Source organism: Chelonia mydas, chromosome 7 (genome assembly GCF_015237465.2).
Source record: "Chelonia mydas isolate rCheMyd1 chromosome 7, rCheMyd1.pri.v2, whole genome shotgun sequence".
NCBI lineage: Eukaryota > Metazoa > Chordata > Testudines > Cheloniidae > Chelonia > Chelonia mydas.
Window position 1 is genome coordinate 119,423,867 of NC_057853.1, and position 21,086 is coordinate 119,444,952.

Sequence of the window (21,086 nt, forward strand, 5' to 3'; positions counted from 1 at the left end):
TTCTTTTATAAATGTGCATCATCCTCTCAACATGCACAGGGTATTCCATTCACCAGGAGCCCGATCCAAAGCCCACTGAAGTTAATGAGACCCATGCATTCATTTCAATGGGATTTAATCAGGGGAAGAAGGTGGTGTTTGACACAGTACCACATGACACTCCCATAAGCAAGCCAGGGAAATGTGGTCTAGATGAAATTAATGTAAGATGAGTGCACAACTGGTTGGAAGCAGTCAATGGTTTGCTGTCAAACCGGTAGGCAGTAGCTTGCGGGATCCCACAGTGGTCAGTCCTGTGTCCGGTACTATTCAATATTTTCACTGATGACTTGGATAATGGAGTGGAGAGTATGCTTACAAAATGTGCAGATGACACTCTTGTGAGAAGGGCTGCCAGCAGTTTGGAGGACGGGATTCGAATTAAAAATGATCTTGACAAACTGAAGAATTGGTCTGAATTCTAAAACATGAAATTCAATAAAAGACAAGTGCAAAGTACTTCACTTAGGAAGGGGAAAAAAAAAATCAAATACAGAACTACAAATGGGAAATAATTGGCTAGGTGGTACTACTACTGAGAAGTATCTGGGGTTATAGTGGATTACAAATTGAGTAAGAGTCACCAATATGACGCAGCTGCAAAAAAGGCCAATATTCTGGGCCACATTAAAGGAAGCACTGAATGTGAGACATAAGAGGTAATTGTTTTGTCCCACTCTACTCAGCACTGGTGAGGCCCCAGCTGGAGTACTGTGTCCAGTTCTGGGTACCACACTTTAGGAAAGAAGGGGACAAACTGGACAGAGTCCACAGGAGAGCAACAACAATGATAAAAGGTCTAGAAAACCTCACCTATGAGGAAAGGTTAAAAAAATTGGGAAAGAATACCAAGGAAAGACCTGGTAACAGTCTTCAAATACGTTAAGGACTGTTATAAAGGGATTGTGATCAATTGTTCTCCAAATCCACTGAAGGCAGGGCAAGAAGTAATGGGCTTCATCTGCAGCAAGGAAGATTGAGTGTTAGATTTTAGGAATAACTTTCTAACCATAGTAGTTAAACTCTGGAATAGGCTTCCAAGGAGGGGATTCTATAACCTATCACTGGAGGTTTTAAAGACCAGATTGGGCAAACTCGTGTCTCAAGGGTGGTCTAGGTTAACTTGGGCCCAGCTCAGCACAAGGGACTGGACTTGATGACTTCTTGAGTTCCTTCCACCCCTACAGTTCTAGGATTCTAAAAACTCTAAAGTCCATGGGGAAGGAGAAGCAGCTATGGAAGAGATACACCTAGCAGTGAAGGAAGAAATAGACAGAAAACACTGATGATAAAAGCAGACCAGGGAGAAAAGCCAAATCAGAAAAGACAAAACATCTTGAAGAAAGAAGGGACTGATGGTTTTGCAGTGAACGTGCGAAGCTTGCTGTCAGGCCTCCTGGGTTCTATCCCTAGCTCAGCCCTCTCTGTGCCGCCAGTTTCTTCATCTCTAAAAATGGGGATTATCTACCATATGGGAGAGTCATGAGTTACAAACATGAGTGATTTAAACGTCTTTGAGATTCTTGGCTGGAGGGAACAACAGCAGGCAAAGAGTTAATTTAAAGAAGAGCTTTGAAAGAGGAGTCTGAGGGGAGGGGAGCTATACAGGCTCTGAAAGAGAGAATGAAGGTGTAAACCAGACAGATGGAGATCAGGGCTGAGGGAAACTGATGTACTGAACCTCAACACCTCACTGGTGCAATGCCACTGATGCCATGGCGCTAAGGATGTATTTAGCTCAGAACATTTCCATTGTAGAGCGTTTGCTTTGTCCAACATTGTGACTAAGTTTTAATGATGCTTTTGCTGATTTTATGCCTTTCCCCCCACCTTTGGATGGGGTGGACACAGTGAACCAGTCCCTCACCCCAACAGCAGCCGCCCTCCCCCCCATGGAGGTTAGAGATTCCCCCTTATTTTCCTTTCAGTGGGCCACGGAAAACAACATAATCTAATTCAACATCTCTCTTTCTGTGTAGAAAAAGCATCAGTAAGCAAGGAGAGAGGAAGGGGATGTGGGTGGGTAGCCCCGGCAGGGATGAAGGTGGAGAGCAACGAGGTGAGGATTTCACCACCTCTGGCTGTTGTCCAAAGCCCGGAAAGGACATTTCCTTTCAGTTCCACCAAAGGAGAAACTGGCTCAAATCAACATTCAGCCACTTGGAAAGGTCCAGAAAAGTTACCATGGACACGGCAGAAACATTCCATCAAGCAACTGGTGTGATCAAAATGCCGTTAACCTAACAGAGCTTGAAACAGCTACTGTGGCAGGGCGAGGGGGAACAGAGGGGGCTGCGTTTTTCAGAAAACTGGTTTAAATAAACACAGAGAACCCAGCCACTTAGCGACTCGCTTTGAGAGATTTCAGATGATCCAGGAGCTTGCTTCGCACCCCTTCATTATGCCCCGAGTCTGTTTAGAGAGTCACCAGTTGCTATATTCCCAGGGCTGTCAACTCTTCCCGCTGGATTGGGTTTCAGAAGATTCCTTCTCTTGCAACAGAGTGTTTTGCTTGCATGGTTTCAATGAGCTACAGTTTCAAGTCTCAACCCTCCATTCCCTACAACAGTGACGTGTGGCAGGTTCTCCCACACCCAACTGGCTAGCCCAGGCCAACACACACTCCCTCTTCCCCTGCTTCCTCGCATGAGGCTGCGGCTGGGCACCCATGGTTAGCCTGATGTGACCCAGGTTACAGCAGGTACAAGGTGTCAGAGGAAATCTCTGCTTGCTCCCTATCAATCACTTAGGCCCCACCCATCAACTCAGGCACTCTGAAACATTGTGGAAGAAAAAGCTCTAGGGTTTGGACAAAGACCCTCGTGTGCGTCCTGATAGCAGAAACTCTGGCCCAGCCACTGACCAGCTCCCATTGGGATTACTCACTGCCATGGGTCCATCCAAAATACAGCAACCAAAGTTACCTTCCTAGGTCACAGCCTGTTGTTTTGCCCACGCCACACCCACACCCCTTTGGCTCTCCCCACTGGCCCCTTTCCAGGTTCTACAACTCCACTTCTCCCCGCCTGTCTGAGCTTATCTAGTCCCCTCCACTCTGCCAAGGCTGCGCCTATTGCACAGCACTGGCCTGGCTCTCTCAGCTCCCCTCGGGGTTTTCACTCTACACCCACCCCCATGAAACTGCACTGCCCGCCCCCCGCCCCCCTTGGATACCCTAGGCTTTGCACTGTACTCCCCTTCCTAGTCCCTCTCCGATAACGTCCCTGTCTCCACACACAGCTTATGCTCCACCCGCCACGTCCTCTCAGATTCTCTGGGCTATATACTGAGCCCTCCCCTCCACCAAAACCACTACACTCCTCTCTGACCATTTGATTTCTACCTGGCACTGCACACCCTCCCCTCCCCCATCCACCCCCCAACTGGGTAAACACTGCACTCCCCTCCCCCAAAGCACTGCGCTCCCCTCTCAGACCTCCTGGGGTTTACATTGCAATCCCCACAGCACCGCACTGCCCCCCCCTTTCAGAGCCCTGGAGGCTTGCCCTGCCCCGCATTGCACTCTCCCCCCTTCAGACCCCCGGGGGCTTGCCCTGCCCCGCCCCGCACTGCCCCCCCCTTTCAGAGCCCTGGAGGCTTGCCCTGCCCCGCATTGCACTCCCCCCGCCCTTCAGACCCCCGGGGGCTCGCCCCGCCCCGCCCCGCCCCGCCCCGCCCTTCAGACCCCCGGGGGCTCGCCCCGCCCTGCACTCCCCCCGCCCTTCAGACCCCCGGGGGCTCGCCCCGCCCCGCCCCGCCCCGCCCTTCAGACCCCCGGGGGCTTGCCCTGCCCCCCCCTTCAGACCCCCGGGGGCTTGCCCTGCCCCCCATTACACCGCACTCTGACCTCCGGGGGTTTACCCGGTGCCCCCCATTGCACTGCCCTGCACCCCTCTGCCCCCCATCCCATTGCACCGCGCCCCCCAGCTCTCTGGGGTTTGCATATCCCAGGGCCCCCGCCTCCCTACCTGCCGCGGCCCCCAGGCCAGAGCCCCTCTCCCTCGCTCGGGCCCACGTGGTTTTCCCCGCCCCCTCCCTCAGGCGTGGCCCCTGTCAGCCAATCAGAGCCGGCTGCCCCCCCCCTTGCCAGCACCAGCACAGGACCCGGGACGGGAGCCAAGGAGGTTTAATACGCATGCGCCGAGAAGGGGCATGACGAGACCGGCAGGGGGCGGGATTTGTGTCCGATCCAGCCCCGCTGCCGCTCGTGCGTGACGCGGAGAAGGGTGACACTGTACGTAGGAGGCGGCGCGCATGACGCAGTTGCCCATGGTAACCCGGGAGCCGCGTAGGTAGAGGATGGTGAGTGCGAGATGTGAGGGGGGGCAGCCAGGGGAGGGTCCTGCTGTCTGGGGGAGGGGTCGGGGCCAGCCTGGGTGGGGAGAGGGATTGGGGGGTGCTGGGGGGGCCAGCCTGGGTGGGGAGAGGGATTGGGGGGTGCTGGGGGGGGCCAGCCTGGGTGGGGAGAGGGATTGGGGGGGCAGCCTGGGTGGGGAGAGGGATTGGGAGGTGCTGGGGGGGCAGCCTGGGTGGGGAGAGGGATTGCGGGGTGCTGGGGGGGGCAGACTGGGTGGGGAGAGGGATTGGGGGGTGCTGGGGGGGCCAGACTGGGTGGGGAGAGGGATTGGGGGGGCAGCCTGGGTGGGGAGGGAGGGATGGGGCTAGGGTGCTATGGAGAGGGAGGGATGGGGGTCCAGCCTGGGGGGAAGGGGTGGGGGCTGGGGACCAAGCTTGCGGGGGAGGGTGGGAAGGGGTGGGATGCTGGGGGGCCCAGCCTGGCTGGGGAAGGATGGATGGAGGGGGGGTTAAGGTGCCATGGAGAGGGAGGGAGGGATGGGGGTCCAGCCTAGGTGAGGCAGGAGGGATGGACTGGAGGGGCTAGCCTGGGTGGGGAGGAAGAGGTGGGGGGCTGGGGATCTGCGAGCCAAGCCTGGATGGGAAGGGATGGATGGGGTGCTGGGGGTACTATGAAGAGGGAGGGATGGGGGGCCAGCCTGGGGGTCTCACTGGAGGAGAAAGGACCAGCAGGTATTCAGAAGTTTCTGGCATGCAGTGCCAGGGTGAGGAGGGGTTGACACAGCTGCTGCAGGGGAGCACCCCCATCCCTCCAAGAGGTGGGCTAGCCCTATGGCAGGATGGTGTGTGGGGTGTATGCAGAAACTAAAGGGTCAAGCTTATGACAGTGGGACAGAGGATGGGTGAAAGAGGTGAACAGCCTCCAATAGCCCCATGTATAAGGGCTGCATTCAGTCCTCAAATCCATAGACATGGCCTGGTTTGCACACACTGGTTCAAGGCAACCACATTTTCCCTAATGGAGTTGCTACACGGACAGCATGCTAGGAGCATAGCATCTTCACTGTGATGGTTCTGCAAGCTACATTCCCCACCCATCCCAGCCTGCAGCATTCCACACTGCTCCATCATAAAAGGTGTGGAGACAAAGGCCAGGGCCCCTGTTCCCTTTTTGTTCAGTTGATGGTGGGTCATTACATACTAGACACAGCGGTCATCACAGAAAATACTTCTGCTTTAAAGATGAGGGCAGTTACATAATGCAATGGAGCACTCTACCAACTACACTTGGGCAGCGGCTGCTGACAGATAAAGTTGCACTTTTGCTTTGTGAAGGTCTCAAACTGGTACAGTCTGGGATTTGCTGAATGGTTTCTGAGCATTTATTGTGTGTGTGAGATGGGGTGGGCAGGAGGGGAGTAGGTAGTTTCCAGTGCATGTTTTACTTAGCGTTAAACAGAAAGATACCCAAATGTATTTCCCATATATAAAATCAGTGTTTCCCAGAGTGTGTGGTATGACCCCTGGGGGTTCATCAGAGACTAGCTGGAGTGGGGAGAGACGGGGGAGCACCCCAGCTAAAGACCCTGACATAAATTGTTCTCCAGAATCTCAGCTTTCATTAAAAGAAACAAAACAACAAACACTAAGTCTCTAGCTGTTATGGCTGTGAAGAAAACCTTGAAAATGTGAAGGGAGTGAAACCACTTCAGAGACCAGAATTTGCAGAGAGCCTAGAACAACAGCCCTCAGGTGTGAATTGCCCCATTGTTTTCAGTGGTTGCTTACTCTGATGCCAATAATGAGTTAACAATGTTGACATTTAAATTATTTCAATGCACATCAAAGCATCTTAGAAATGAGTGGAAGTTTAATATTATGAAGATCTATTCCAGCAATTCCCAAAAGTGTGGGGCAGAGGGCATGAAGTACCAGCTGGGGAAAGGAAGTGAGGGCACAGCAGATGTATACATTGAGAGATGGGTAGATTGTTAAACTTCACATGGTGGGACTGCAGTGAGAGCCCAGTCAGTTCTGTGGTCCTAAAAGAGGGCTCATCTTTTGAAAGTTTGGAAAATATTGTGTTAAATGGCACTTGTGGCTTACTTGCTACTGTAAATAACTATGTTTACGGCACTTTATTAATAGACATCAGGCAAAGAGTATAATAACTTTGTACTTACAGGGCCTTTTATTCAAGGACATCAGAGTGCTCTATCATGATGTTCAAGTATTATCCCATTTTGCAGATTGGGAAACTGACTCACGGAGAGGTTAGGTGACTTGCTCAAAATTATTATATGGAGACAGGGTAGTTTCTGCATAGTTAAAAGTGGAGTCAGGCACTTAAGGCTGATTATGATCTATTCTTTCAAACAAAACCACAATCCATTTATTGTCAGTAGTATCCTTGATACCTAGAATTTGTTCCAGAAATTGAGAACTTTCTGAGATAAGACTTGGAAAGTGACTCCTTTTAGAAGTGTTTGCATATGGTCTAATAGTTTGTTGGTGCTTTTATCTGCACAGTAAAATTACATTACATCATAGGGTTTTTTTAAAAGAGTATGTCTTAACATTGACTCATATACAGCGGGTAGTTATCAAAGACAGGTATACTGAAATATGTACAAACATGTTCCAAAAGCTAGACACAAGTTTCAAACACCAAAACCAACAGAAGGAAGAAAAGCATGCAGGCATTGTCATCATTGACACCCATAGATACAAATTTTGTGTGGTTAGTCTCTAAGGTGCTACTAGTACTCCTTTTCTTTTTGCGAATACAGACTAACACGGCTGCTACTCTGAAACCCTTTTCCTATGGAAATCTGCATGTGACACGTTGCTAACAAATTTAAAGGAAGCAAAAGAGTTTGATTTCAATTATGCAAAGGCATGCACAGAAGGACCCATTCAGATATCTCCCAGTGGCCCAAAATAGAAAACTTTGTATGACCTCTTTTGATAGAAAACTGTGTCAGTGGGTTTGAGCAGGGAAAACTTTCTAGGTGATTTGACTCCAGCAAAAGGTAAACTTTAATGCAGAAAAAAATGTATGCATTGACTGACACCATAGTCTGGAATTTGCGCAGCAAGTAATTGATTTCGTTTTGACTGTGTTAGAAGTATTGAATAAGCTGTGCTAAATAGATTAAGGCTCTTTGGTTGTTTTGAAAAAGGCTTTTATGTAGCATCTGTAGTTAGGCAGGCTAAGAGAAAGTTAATCAAACATCATGCTTCAGGGCATCAGCTAATTAGCTGCAGTAAGGAAGGATTCCCCACCCTCACACGCTGTGTACAGAATTGCACAATGGACTAGGAATGAAACATCAGCTACTAGCCACTGCTGAAAGCATATTAGACTCGATAGACCATTTGTTTGATCCCACTCTAGCAAATCCTATATAAATACAGTGAAACCTTCACTAATCTTCCTCAAATAGGCATCCTCTGTCTTACGCAATGCTTTTAGAGTTGTTGTTATTACTCTGTACTGTAGTGTGTAGGAACCCCAGTCTTGGACCAGAACCCCACTGTGCGAGGCACTGTACAAACACAGAACAAAAAGAGAGTTCCTTCCCCAGGAGCTTACAATCTAAGTGTAAAACAAGAGACAACAAGTGCATACAGACAGACCAGTGGGAGAGTACAAGGAAACAATGAGACAATATTGGTCAGTGTGATAGGCAGTTTTTTTGTAGGCATAATGGAAAAGGAGGGTTTTGAAGGAGGATAATGAGGTAGCTCTGCAGATGTTTACCAGGAACTCTTCCTAAGCCTGACTAGCAGCGTGAGAGAAAGCAGAAAGGCGCTTGTTTCAGATTTAACAAATGGGTAATGGAGGCTTGCACCATGGTCCAATCAGAGGCAGGAGTCAGCATCTTGATAGAGAATAAGAGAGGATAGGTAGGATGGGGTAAGGCCATGAAGGGCCTTAAAAGTGAAGACAAGTAGCTTATGTTTGATGTGATAGAGAAGGGGGAGGCAAAGGGTGGGGTGACATGGTCAAGCAGTGGGCTAGGAGAATGATCTTTATAGCAGCATTGTAGTTCAGTAGAATTTTATTTGATCTTCTGTTAAATGCCACACTTACTAAGGAAACATTTGCTGGTCACTGAGGGCACTGATATTCTAAATTCATCATCTGAGCTTTGTGGCTAATACAACAAAACAGAAGATATTTGCTTCTTCTCCCTAATCGGGATACAACTCCACCCCGTAGTTACTGACAGGCCCTACATCGCCTTATTTCTAGACCATAGCATAAAGTGAAATAGTTCTCTCCATTACATCCTTTATATTGTCAACTCTGATATGATATTTACACAGATAATTTCAATGCTCAGTTCCCCCTAGATCAACTTCTAATTTGGCCTATAAATGTGACTCTTCCTCTCAAGAGCTTCTATGGCACAGGATGTGGTTGCATGCACCAACTAGTTCTAGAAATCCACATAGCTTGGATTTAAAGCTGAATAAACCTGCCAAACCTTAGGACTGTAAATGTCATTGTATTTTTATATACATGTATTAAGAAAAGTTTAGCGCACGTAGCTATAACAAAAACTTTGGATAGTTCAGTGAGTGTTTTCAACCTAGAAATTATATATTTTCATAAAACCACATATTTGTATTCTCAGAAGGATGCTAATGAGATGATAATTTTCTTTCATATCCAATTTCCTTTTTGAGTGCTGTATATCTCTGTATTTGCCACCCAACAGTGTAGAACCCAGTATTAAATTTTATATAATTTCTTGATAATTATCCAGTGGTTTTGTGTTTTGCTTTTTTAGTATCTCCACCCACCTTCCAGAAAATGTAGCTATCTTAGTGGTGCTCTCAGGTGTCAGTCTCTTGTTGGAGGAGGTCCTGTGCCTCTCTGTACAAAGGAAAGATACTTTGGTCTCTCGTTCAACTCAGTCAAAGACTAAAACAGATTATTTGCTTCATACATGCCACCACTTCTGGAGTTGCCCAGTATGGCTACCCTCATCTAAAAGGTGTAGCCTGGCAAGACTATACACCCTGTCACACAGTGGCTTCCACAGTTCCCCCCTCCATATTAAAAATGCTGCAATCTGTTCAGTTTTATGCAGATTACATGTAGCCCTCACACTCCTGACAAGTTGCCAGTGCAGCTCTTCAGCTGGACAATGTGCTTAAACCTCAGCTGAAGACTTGTTCTGCTACTGAACCTGGGAACCCCCCACATCACCCATCTCATCCCTTAAACTGCTAATACACAGCTGCCCTGCCACTAATCCAACCAATAGATTGCTTTTTTTAGTATCCTTGCCTTGCCTGCTGGAACATCCATATCACCACTGCAGTCTCCATAACACTGCTGTTTACTGCCCACATTTATGGTTTTCCCATTCAAAAGTTAATTCAAATATTTTGTTTGCAAGTAAAAACTTGTCCATCAGCATGTGCGTGGTACAGGTTGCACGTGCCACATGCTGGAGTTATGCAGCAAGTAAATTAATTCTTACTTTTTCTAGTCTGCTAAACCATCAAGGAGCACTTAATACCTTTTTAGCTCATGTATTTAGTAGGGCTCTCAAGTGATTGATTAATCGCGGAAACAAAAAATTTTATCACGATTAATCGCACTGTTAATAATAGAATACCATTTCTTTAAATATTTTTGGATGTTTTCTACATTTTCAAATATATCAATTTCAATTACAACACAGATACAAAGTGTACAGTGCTCACTTTATATTTATTTTTGATTACAAGTATTTTCACTGTAAGAAAAGAAAAGAAACAGTATTTTTAAATTCACCTAATTACAAATACTATAATGCAATCTCTTTATCATGAAAGTTGAATTTACAAATGTAGAATTATGTACCAAAAAACTGCATTCAAAAATAAAACAATGTAAAATTTTAGCGCCTGCAAGTCCACTCAGTCCTACTTCTTGTTCAGGCAGTCGCTCAGACAAACAAGTTTGTTTACATTTGCAGGAGATAATGCTGCCCATTTCTTGTTTACAGTGTCACCTGACAGCGAAAACAGGCATTCTCATGGCACTGTTGTAGCCGGCGTCGCAAGATATTTATGTGCCTGATGCGCTAAAGATTCATATGTCCCTTCATGCTTCAACCACCATTCCAAGGGACATGTGTCCATGCTGATGACAGGTTCTACTCGATAACAGTCCAGAGCAGTGTGGACCGACGCATGTTCATTTTCATCATCTGAGTCAGATGCCACCAGCAGAAGGTTGATTTTCTTTTTTGGTGATTTGGGTTCTGTAGATTCTGCATTGGAGTGTTGCTCTTTTAAGACTTCTGAAAGCATTCTCCACACCTCGTCCCTCTCAGATTTTGGAAGGCAGTACAGATTCTTAAACGTTGGGTCGAGTGCTGTGGCTATCTTTAGAAATCTCACATTGGTACTTTCTTTGCGTTTTGTGAAATCTGCAGTGAAAGTGAAAACAAACAACATGTGCTGGGTCATCATCCGAGACTGCTATAACATGAAATATATGGCAGAATGTGGTTAAAACAGAGCAGGGGACATACAGTTCTCTCCCTAGGAGTTCAGTCACAAATTTAATTAACGCATTGTTTTTTTTAACGTGTGTCATCAGCATGGAAGCATGTCCTCTGGAATGGTGGCCGAAGCATGAAGGGGCATATGAATGTTTAGCATATCTGGCACGTAAGTACCTTGCAGTGCCAGCTACAAAAGTGCCGTGCAAATGCCTGTTCTCACTTTCTAGTGATATTGTAAATAAGAAGAGGGCAGCATTATCTCCTGTAAATGTAAACTAATTTGTTTGTCTTAGCAATTGGCTGAACAAGAAGTAGGGCTGAGTGGATTTGTAGGCTCTGAAGTTTTACATAGTTTTGTTTTTGAATGCAGTTATGTAACAACAACAAAAATCAATATTTGTAAATTGCACTTTCACAACAAAGAGATTGCACTACAGTACTTGAATTGAAAAATGCTATTTCTTTTGTTTATCATTTTACAGTGCAAATATTTGTAATAAAAATAATATACTTTGATTTCAGTTACAATACAGAATACAATATATATGAAAATGTAGATAAACATCAAAAATATTTAATAAATTTCAGTTGGTATTCTATTGTTTAACAGTGCAATTAAAACTGCGATTAATCTCAATTAATTTTTTTAATTGCTATTAATTTTTTTCAGTTAATTGCATGAGTTAACTGCGATTAATTGACAGCCCTAGTATTTAGGTATTTATAAGGCTGAATTTTTAAACATCCCCACAGATTTTACTGAGTGATGCTTCTCCCGGATATTAAATATCTATTTACTAGAATCAGAATACATAGATGTAACTTTAGAACAGTAACGTTTTTGAATGACTGCTAGCCCAAACTAGAGTTTGTGTCTTGATTTAAATTGGACTGCATTTTAACTGCACACATGAGCTATATAATATATATACAAACAGAGCTGCTAAAGCAGAGTCCACATCTATATATTGGTTTGCTTTTCTTCTAGCCTTCTAAATCAGCTTACTTTATACCTCAGAGAATACTTTTATTTCTATAAATAACCCCTTCTCTCTTGGCTAACCTAGATAATCCTGCGATCAACCACACAACAAGAAGTGTCACTTGAATAGAATATGGAACGACGCTGATCTTATTTCTTGTAGGCTGTTGTGTTAGTTTGGAAGTTCATCATTCGGCAATAGGAGATCTATTAACATTTGTTTTTCATTCCTCACCTGAGAAGTATTTAGTGGTAGATAAGTGATGCTTTGTAGCTTATTCTTTTGCATTTGGTTTCTTGTAGTTGCATTTAAAGTTAAAAAGGTTCCTAATCTTGACCTGCTCTGGGAATTTATTGCTTTACTCTTAGCAAGCAAAAAGAAAAGGAGTACTTGTGGCACCTTAGAGACTAACAACTTCTCTGTATGTATATATATATATCTTCTTACTATATGTTACATTTTATGCATCGGATGAAGTGAGCTGCAGCACACGAAAGCTTATGTTCAAATAAATTTGTTAGTCTCTAAGGTGCCACAAGTCCTCCTGTTCTTTTTCAGAGTAGCAGCTGTGTTAGTCTGTATCCGCAAAAAGAAAAGGAGTACTTGCGGCACCTTATTCTTTTTGCGGATACAGACTAACACAGCTGCTACTCTGAAAAAGAACAGGAGGACTTGTGGCACCTTAGAGACTAACAGATTTATTAGAGCACAAGCTTTTGTGGGCTACAGCCCACTTCATTGGATGCATAGAATGGAACATATAGTAAGAAGATATATATATATACATACAAACTGTAAGAGGCTATTTAGTTAAGATGAGCTATTATCAGCAGGAGAAAAAAACTTTTGTAGTGATAATCAAGATGGCCCATTTAGACAGTTGACAAGAAGGTGTGAGGATTCTTAACTTAGGAAAATAGATTCAATATGTGTAATGACCCAGCCACTCCCAGTCCCTATTCAAACCCAGGTTAATGGTATCTAGTTTGCATATTAATTCAAGCTCAGCAGTTTCTCTTTGGAGTCTGTTTTTGAAACTTTTCTGTTGCAAAATTGCCACCCTTAAATCTGTTCCTGAGTGGCCAGAGAGGTTGAAGTGTTCTCCTACCGGTTTTTGAATGTTATGATTCCTGATGTCAGATTTGTGTCCATTTATTCAATGTACATGGCAGAGGGGCATTGCTGGCACATGATGGCATATATCACATTGGTAGATGTGCAGGTGAACGAGCCCCTGATGGCGTGGCTAATGTGATTAGGTCCTATGATGGTGTCACTTGAATAAATATATGGACAGAGTTGGCATCGGGCTTTGTTGCAAGGATAGGTTCCTGGGTTAGTGTTTTTGTTGTGTGGTGTGTGGTTGCTGGTGAGTATTTGCTTCAGGTTGGGGGGCTGTCTGTAAGCGAGGACTGGTCTGTCTCCCAAGATCTGTGAGAGTGAGGGATCATTTTTCAGGATAGGTTGTAAACCATCCCTGACAGGTGTTTATCTAACCTGTTCCTAGAAACCTCCAATGATGGGGATTCCACAACATCCCTTGGAAGCCTATTCCAAAGCTTAACTGCCTTTATAGTTAGAAAGTTTTTCCTAATATCCAACCTAAGTGTCCCTTGCTGCAGATTAAACCCCTAACTTCTTATCTTGCCTTCAGTGGACGGGTCAGCTAAGAGCATGTCATGCACTTGCCACTTGGCATCAAGAAGATTCAATATTTCAGGATCATCATCATCGAACCAGTCTGCATGATAGCATTTTGTATATCTATCGCAGCTCACGACAGCATTATAGATTGTATCATGCAAGGACAACCTTTCAGCAGATAAGTCATCACTAATTGTTGGAAGAGTTAGCTGTGTTGAGAATTGTTCAGCAGTTGATGGGTTTTTCAGCCAGGCAACATTTAGATACTTAACTGACTAGTTTTTACACATTTTTGGCTGAATAAAAAGGGAAAACTTTGATCAATAAAGACGGTTATCAGTCCCCCAATCTGCTCCATGTAATACTCAGGTTAGGTGTACATCTCATAGGTCCCGCTGTCAGGCCAACACAGAGTCAGTGATGTCACCCTACCGTTTGTATTTGTTGGTAGGCCAGTAACTCTGTCACAGAAGGAAATCAGGTTGATTTGTTCTCGACAAATCCATGCTGGCTATGCCTTATAACCCTATTATCCTCTAGATGCTTTCAAATTAATTGTTTAATAATTTGTTCCGCTATCTTTCCAGGTATTGAAGTTAGTCTGACTGATCTATAATTCCCTGTCCTCTTTGTTCCCCGATAAAAGATGCACCCCCACCACCACCCACAGTGCTGCTAAGTGGTCAGGCAGGAGTTGGCATGTCTCCTGCAAGGCTAACCCTTGCTCTCCGGTGTGCCGTTTGTAAACCTCATCACCTGCCCTTTTTAAAGAGAAGTCCTATGTTTGCCCCTCTTGGGACCTCACCCGTCCTGTGTGAGTTCTTGAAGATAATTTCTAACGGTTCCAAGATTGTTTCAGCTAATTCCTTAAGTGTCCTAGGTTGAATTTCATGAGGCCCTGCTAACTTGAATACATCTAAATTATCTAAATATTCTTTAACCTGTTCTTTCCCTATTTTGGCGTCCATTCCTTCCCCTTGTTCTTAATATTAATTGTGTTGAGTATCTGGTCACCACTAACCTTTTCAGTAAAGACTGAAGCAAAACAGACAATAAACATCATAGCCTTTTTGATGTCATCAGTTATTAGCTCTCCATCTCTGCTAAGTAGAGGACCTACGCTTTCCTCTGTCGTTATTTTGCTCCTAATGTATTTAAAGAACATATTCTTATTGCCTTTTATATCCCTTGCTAGGTGTAGCTCATTTTGCGCCTTAGGCTTTGTTATTAGTTGTGTGGTTAAACTTGTATTTTTTAAGTTGTCAGCATGTTGATGAATAATTCTGAAAGTCTATGTACTTGATTGACCTCCTACCCCACCCTTTGCCATTACTCATCTTAGATTGTAAATTCTTTGGGGTCAGAGTGTGTCTACCTTTATGTTTGTGCAGCACCTAATACAAAGCAGTCCTGTCTGGGTGCTACCATCATATATATATTTAACAACATACAGTACCTTAGATAGTATACATTTCCAGTTTTATTAACTGACAACGTATGATAGGCACAAACAGTATTAAGGCACAAAAAGGTAGCATTAAGGGTGAGATTTCAATCTTACTATTGCATTTCCAGACTTGAGAGCTAGATGGCTTAGCCTTTGCATTATGCTATCGCTTCTTAAAAGCATCGAGTTGGGACTGACATTTGTTAACTTTCTACTTGCACCCTACAAAAACATTCTTTTAAATAACTCCTCCTCAAAAACTTCCCCAGTACAAGGGAGGGTGTATGTTCATTTATTAGTTGTGTCAGATAGTTTAGTTGATTGATATTCAATTAATGCCCATAGTACAGGTGGTCAGAGGTGGGGTCATATATAACTTTGGTTTTCCAGTGTTATCAGAAGCTTAGCTGGGATGATCTGTGTAGTGAGATCTTCCTTTGGAGCTTATTAATACCATCCTTGTGCAGAGCAGAGTATTGTAAGTGCTCAGAGGTGGTGTTTTAAAAGAGGTGGAAGCTGAGGCAGCTAGGAGCCAATACACCTGCACTGGAATAGGATGCTACATTAAAAGCCTGCTTTCTAAAGAAAAGTGGTGATAGCTGATTTCAGTGGATCCTGAAATCTTGTATCCACAGCATAGGATGGTAGTGCAGACAATAGCAGGACAAGTTTCCCATTGCCCTTAGTCAATGTGTCTCAACCCTGATCTAGAGGGAGCCATCTTCAGGAGCAGTCTCCATGGCCTCCAACAAAAATATTTAGAACTTGGAACTCTTCCCATCTACAGAGCACTTTACAACCTATAACTAATTCATCCTCATACCATCATCGTGAGATTGGAAAATATCATTATCCCCATTTCCAAAACTAAGGTTCAGTGATGTGCCTGGAGGGCCTCTGGGTCTGAGTTGGGATTTGAAGTGTGACTTCCTGGCTCCAGGTCCTATTGGTCTCAGCACAGAGCACACATGGCTGCCAATCAGTGCCTCTTATGGTAGTTTTTTTTATGGGAACACCTGACCAGCAGAGACTGGACTGAAAACCAGATGACCCAAAAGGGATGAAGAGGCTTCTCCTCCACAGACACATCCCAGAGAGGAGGATGATTCTAATTAGGTGTGATAGCAAGATTCCCTCTGGGGCTCTGTTGTGATAGGTGCCATACAAACACATGGTAAGAGCTAGTCCCTGCCTGGAAGAGCTTACATTCTAAACAGGCAAGACGAAGAAAGGGTTTGGGAGGGGACAGAGAGGCACTGAGTGATTAAGTGACTTGCCTGAGGTCACCTAGCGAATCATAGAATATCAGAGTTGGAAGGGACCTCAGGAGGTCATCTAGTCCAACCCCCTGCTCAAAGCAGGACTGATCCCCGACTAAATCATCCCAGCCAGGGCTTTGTCAAGCCTGAACTTAAAAACTTCCAAGGAAGGAGATTCTACCACCTCCCTAGGTAACGCATTCCAGTGTTTCACCACCCTCCTAGTGAAAAAGTTTTTCCTAATATCCAATCTAAACCTCCCCCACTGCAACTTGAGACCACTACTCCTTGTCCTGTCCTCTTCTACCACTGAGAATAGTCTAGAACCATCCTCTCTGGAACCACCTCTCAGGTAGTTGAAAGCAGCTATCAAATCCCCCCTCATTCTTCTCTTCTGCAGACTAAACAATCCCAGTTCCCTCAACCTCTCCTCATAAGTCATGTGTTCCAGACCCCTCATCATTTTTGTTGCCCTTCGCTGGACTCTCTCCAATTTATCCACATCCTTCTTGTAGTGTGGGGCCCAAAACTGGACACAGTACTCCAGATGAGGCCTCACCAATGTCGAATAGAGGGGAACGATCATGTCCCTCGATCTGCTCGCTATGCCCCTACTTATACATCCCAAAATGCCATTGGCCTTCTTGGCAACAAGGGCACACTGCTGACTCATATCCAGCTTCTCGTCCACTGTAACCCCTAGGTCCTTTTCTGCAGAACTGCTGCCTAGCCATTCGGTCCCTAGTCTGTAGCTGTGCATTGGGTTCTTCCGTCCTAAGTGCAGGACCCTGCACTTATCCTTATTGAACCTCATCAGGTTTCTTTTGGCCCAATCCTCCAATTTGTCTAGGTCCCTCTGTATCCTATCTCTGCCCTCCAGCGTATCTACCACTCCTCCCAGTTTAGTATCATCCGCAAATTTGCTGAGAGTGCAATCCACACCATCCTCCAGATCATTTATGAAAATCAGTAGCAGAGCTCTTGACTCACCATTTGTTGCCCCATCTACTTGCGGCACTGCCTCTCTATTGTGTGTCTGTGCTTGTCAGAAGGGTTCTGAATCAAAGTAGGGTAAGTGGTGGTCCTCAGTTATATGCCAGCACCTAGAATGCTCTTCTGCTGACTGTTATTTCATAGCAGTGCAGGTGTCTGATCATTGGCACCAGCAAAGGTTTATGTTGTGTTCATAGATTCATAGATACTAAGGTCAGAAGGGACCATTATGATCGTCTAGTCTGACCTCCAGCACAACGCAGGCCACAGAATTTCACCCACCCACTCCTGCGAAAAACCTCTCACCTATGTCTGAACTATTGAAGTCCTCAAATCATGGTTTAAAGACTTCAAGGAGCAGAGAATCCTCCAGCAAGTGACCCGGGCCCCATGCTACAGAGGAAGGCGAAAAACCTCCAGGGCCTCTTCAATCTGCCCTGGAGGAAAATTCCTTCCCGACCCCAAATATGGCGATCAGCTAAACTCTGAGCGTATGGGCAAGATTCACCAGCCAGATACTACAGAAAATTCTTTCCTGGGTAACTCGGATCCCACGAGCTCCGTTATTTTCTAGTGGTTTACATTGTAAATAAACCGACGTGCCAATTCCGTTTCCTAATCCCGAATGATACTGTCAGCTCGAGGGGCTGAGCCTGGCTAATGTTTGAAGTTTTCTTAGCCATGAGGCACAGTGATCTGAGATACTTTTGTTAGCTGATACATCCTCAGAAACCTGACCGTTTCATTTGCCCAGCATGTTTTAGAGGACCAGTAAATGGGGTTTTGGATAATCAGGGGAGTTACTGGATAAGGGAGTCATGACAGAGCACATAGTAACCTAGAAAGAGGGAGATTTAGATTAATGGGGTTTTGTTGGTGGTAAAAATAATACAGATCACCTGGTGGCTTGACTGCAGCTCATTAATGTACCTCATCCTTGGGATATGCTCCCTGGCACAGTGAATACTGAATAGGCTACAGGAGTTGAGTTGGACAACACAGTCCTTTGAATGGCCCCCATCAGCTGGCATGCTGAGTGATATTAGTGGCAGTTGTGTGCCTCTAGACCCAAGGTGATGCTGCATGTGGGAATGAGGTACTGAGAGAACAGAAGTGGAGAAATGGAAGAATGAAAGGGTGAGGCAAGTCCTCAGATCCTGTTTGCGCTGGTGGTGGGATCTGCTGCCATGTACCATGAAGCAGAGGGAGGAGGGCAAGGCTGTGGAAGGGGAAAAAGTTTCAGCATGGGAAATAACATCTCGGATTTCCTGGCTGCTGCAGGGTTTACTGTCAATTCTGCGCAAACTGAAGAGTGCACCAGACCAGGAGGTGAGAATCCTCCTCCTGGGACTGGATAATGCAGGCAAGACCACACTCCTGAAACAGCTGGCGTCTGAAGACATCAGCCACATCACACCGACACAGGTAAGGAAGGCTCTTCCTGGGCCTGCAGGCTGCTGTGTGTTCTGTTTCCATCCCACATGCCACGTTAACCATATTTCAGATACAAGCTATGCCTATGAAATGCTAAAGACTGCACACAAAACTAAATTAGAACAGTGGGAGAGGTTTAGGTTGGATATTAGGAAAAAAATTTTCAGTAGGAGGGTGGTGAAACACCTAGGGAGGTGGTGGAATCTCCTTCCTTAGATATTTTTAAGGTAAGGCTTGACAAAGCCCTGGCTGGGATAATTTAGTTGGGGATTCGTCCTGCTTTGAGCAGGGGGTTGGACTAGATGACCTCCTGAGGTCCCTTCCAACCCTGATATTCTATGATTCTATGGATATTATCATTATATTGGTGTGTTTTCAACTGCAGAAAGGGAGCCAGCCCCAAATGAGTGTATAGCTGGAGAGCATAAGTTTTGCACCCTTTGAGCCAGATTCTGACCTCAGGCATGTTGGTGTGTATCTGGACTAGCTTCATGGAGTTCAGTGGAATTACTTGGGATTTACCCGGGTGTAACAAAAATCAGATTTGTTTTAACAAACAAAGAACAACTTGTACATTTCTCTCTATGCTCCTTGCTTCTTTCCCCCTGGGCATTCCCAGAATCCCACAGATCATGTCATCCCTAGCTGTTGGTTTTTACTCCCCCGCTTCAAGGCTCCCCATTGGGGCAATTGTGTCCCTCCAGTCCAAAATGCCATCAGCACCACTCCTGACTTGACCAGAGGAGGCTGCTAGAGAGCTACGCAAGGTGCTCTTCTCCCCAGCTCCCCTAGAAGCAGAGTGCCCTGCCTCGCAGCATTCCCAGCCCCCGACACCCCAGAGCAAAAGCCCACGCTCAGATTCCAAGCTCTGATCCCCTGGGTCATGTGGCAGCACGTTGCCAGGCCACACCACATCCTGTTTTTCCAGTTGAACACCCTTTCAGTTGGAGCTTTAGTTGATGAAACAGACCCTTCAGATATGCAGCTGTTCTTTTAAGCTGAGCACTAGTGTTGTGTCGAATGAAGCTTAGTCCTCTGGCTTTGGGTTAGACTGTACTGTGTACTCAGTTTTCACAGGCTTAAGCCTGCTTCTGACAGTGCCCTCTGTTTTTTTCCTTATCGGCATCTCTCTCTCACCTCTTGCTGTATCCACCCTTCTGAGCACTCCAAAGACATTAACAGCAACATATGTCTCTGTAGCCATGACAGTGTCAGCCCTTGATCCAGAAACATATGCAAGCTGACATGCATAAGGCTGCTGTTCTCTTTCCTCTTCACCTCTCCCGCAGCTGATCCATCTGAACAGCAACACGGCCCTATCTTGCCATGCTTTTCAGCAACGTGATATATAAGCTGCTAATGGTACGCTCTCATGAATATGATCCTGAGATTCAGTGTGTGGTTTTACTTATGCTCATTACAGGGCTTTAACATTAAAAGTGTACAGTCTCAAGGTTTTAAGCTGAACGTGTGGGACATTGGTGGACAGAGGAAGATCAGGCCGTACTGGAGGAACTACTTTGAAAACACTGATGTTCTTGTAAGTATTGGCCACAGCTGAGTGCCTGTTAATGCAATGGCTTTCCAGGCAGAAAGACAGGCAGTGCTAAACACCCTAATTCTGAGTAACGCCATTGTTGGCCTAACATTAATCATTCCGAACCCATTGGCAAGACTGGATACATGGTGAAAAATGGTGGAATTGGCAGAAACATTTCACAGTTATTTTTGACTATTCCAGCACATTGTGCTGATCACTCCTATACATGCTCAATTACAAGTCTCTCTGGTATTAATGGCATAATGTTAACATGATACTTTGCACATCTGTAGCAGTGTACATTGGAGAATCTTAAGGCATTTTACGGGTATTAATGAATTAAGCCACAAATAGTGAGGTAGGTTCAGTATTATCCTCCTTTTACAGATGGGGAAACTGAGGCACAAAACAGTTAAATGACTTGCCCAAGGCCAGCCAGGAAAGTCTGTGGAAGAGAGGCAGAAAGATAATGCTATCTTTAATTACAAGACTATCCTTCCATACCTATTTGAAGGTTAATGTTTGTAAAACTCTGAACGTGAAAACCTTAACTAAATGCTTAATTATAATGTAGGGCCTTTACAGTTACAGGATGCAACACATTGTGTCTTAGAGCACTGTACAGAATACATACAAAATGCAGCCACTTCTAAGGGCAGGGTGGCAGCCAGCTGGCACCCACAAGCCTGCACAGTAGTGGGGGAAGAGGAGGAATATTGGCCAGGGATATTGGGCAAATCCCCCACTCTTACCAAAAGTTCTACAGATTCTGTAAAAAAAACAGGAGGACTTGTGGCACCTTAGAGACTAACCAATTTATTAGAGCATAAGCTTTCGTGAGCTACATTCTGAAGAGTCTGTACAGATCAGCAAGGGCCTTTGATCTTGAGGTACATCTGACAGACACGGCCCAGCTGTATGTCACTCAAGTTAACCCCC

The 21,086-nt window shown here is 45.2% G+C and overlaps 1 protein-coding gene across 1 annotated transcript in view; it reads left to right on the plus strand.

Annotated features, from left to right (window-relative positions):
- Positions 1-4,183: 4,183 nt before the first annotated feature.
- ARL3 (ADP ribosylation factor like GTPase 3) overlaps positions 4,184-21,086 on the plus strand; it is a 37,056-nt gene continuing 20,153 nt past the window's right edge. The window contains exons 1-3 of the mRNA XM_037904881.2: positions 4,184-4,341; positions 18,455-18,598; positions 20,031-20,147. Of these exons, the coding sequence (XP_037760809.2) occupies positions 4,339-4,341; positions 18,455-18,598; positions 20,031-20,147 (264 nt within the window). The 5' untranslated portion in view covers positions 4,184-4,338. The remainder of the gene's footprint in view (positions 4,342-18,454; positions 18,599-20,030; positions 20,148-21,086) is intronic.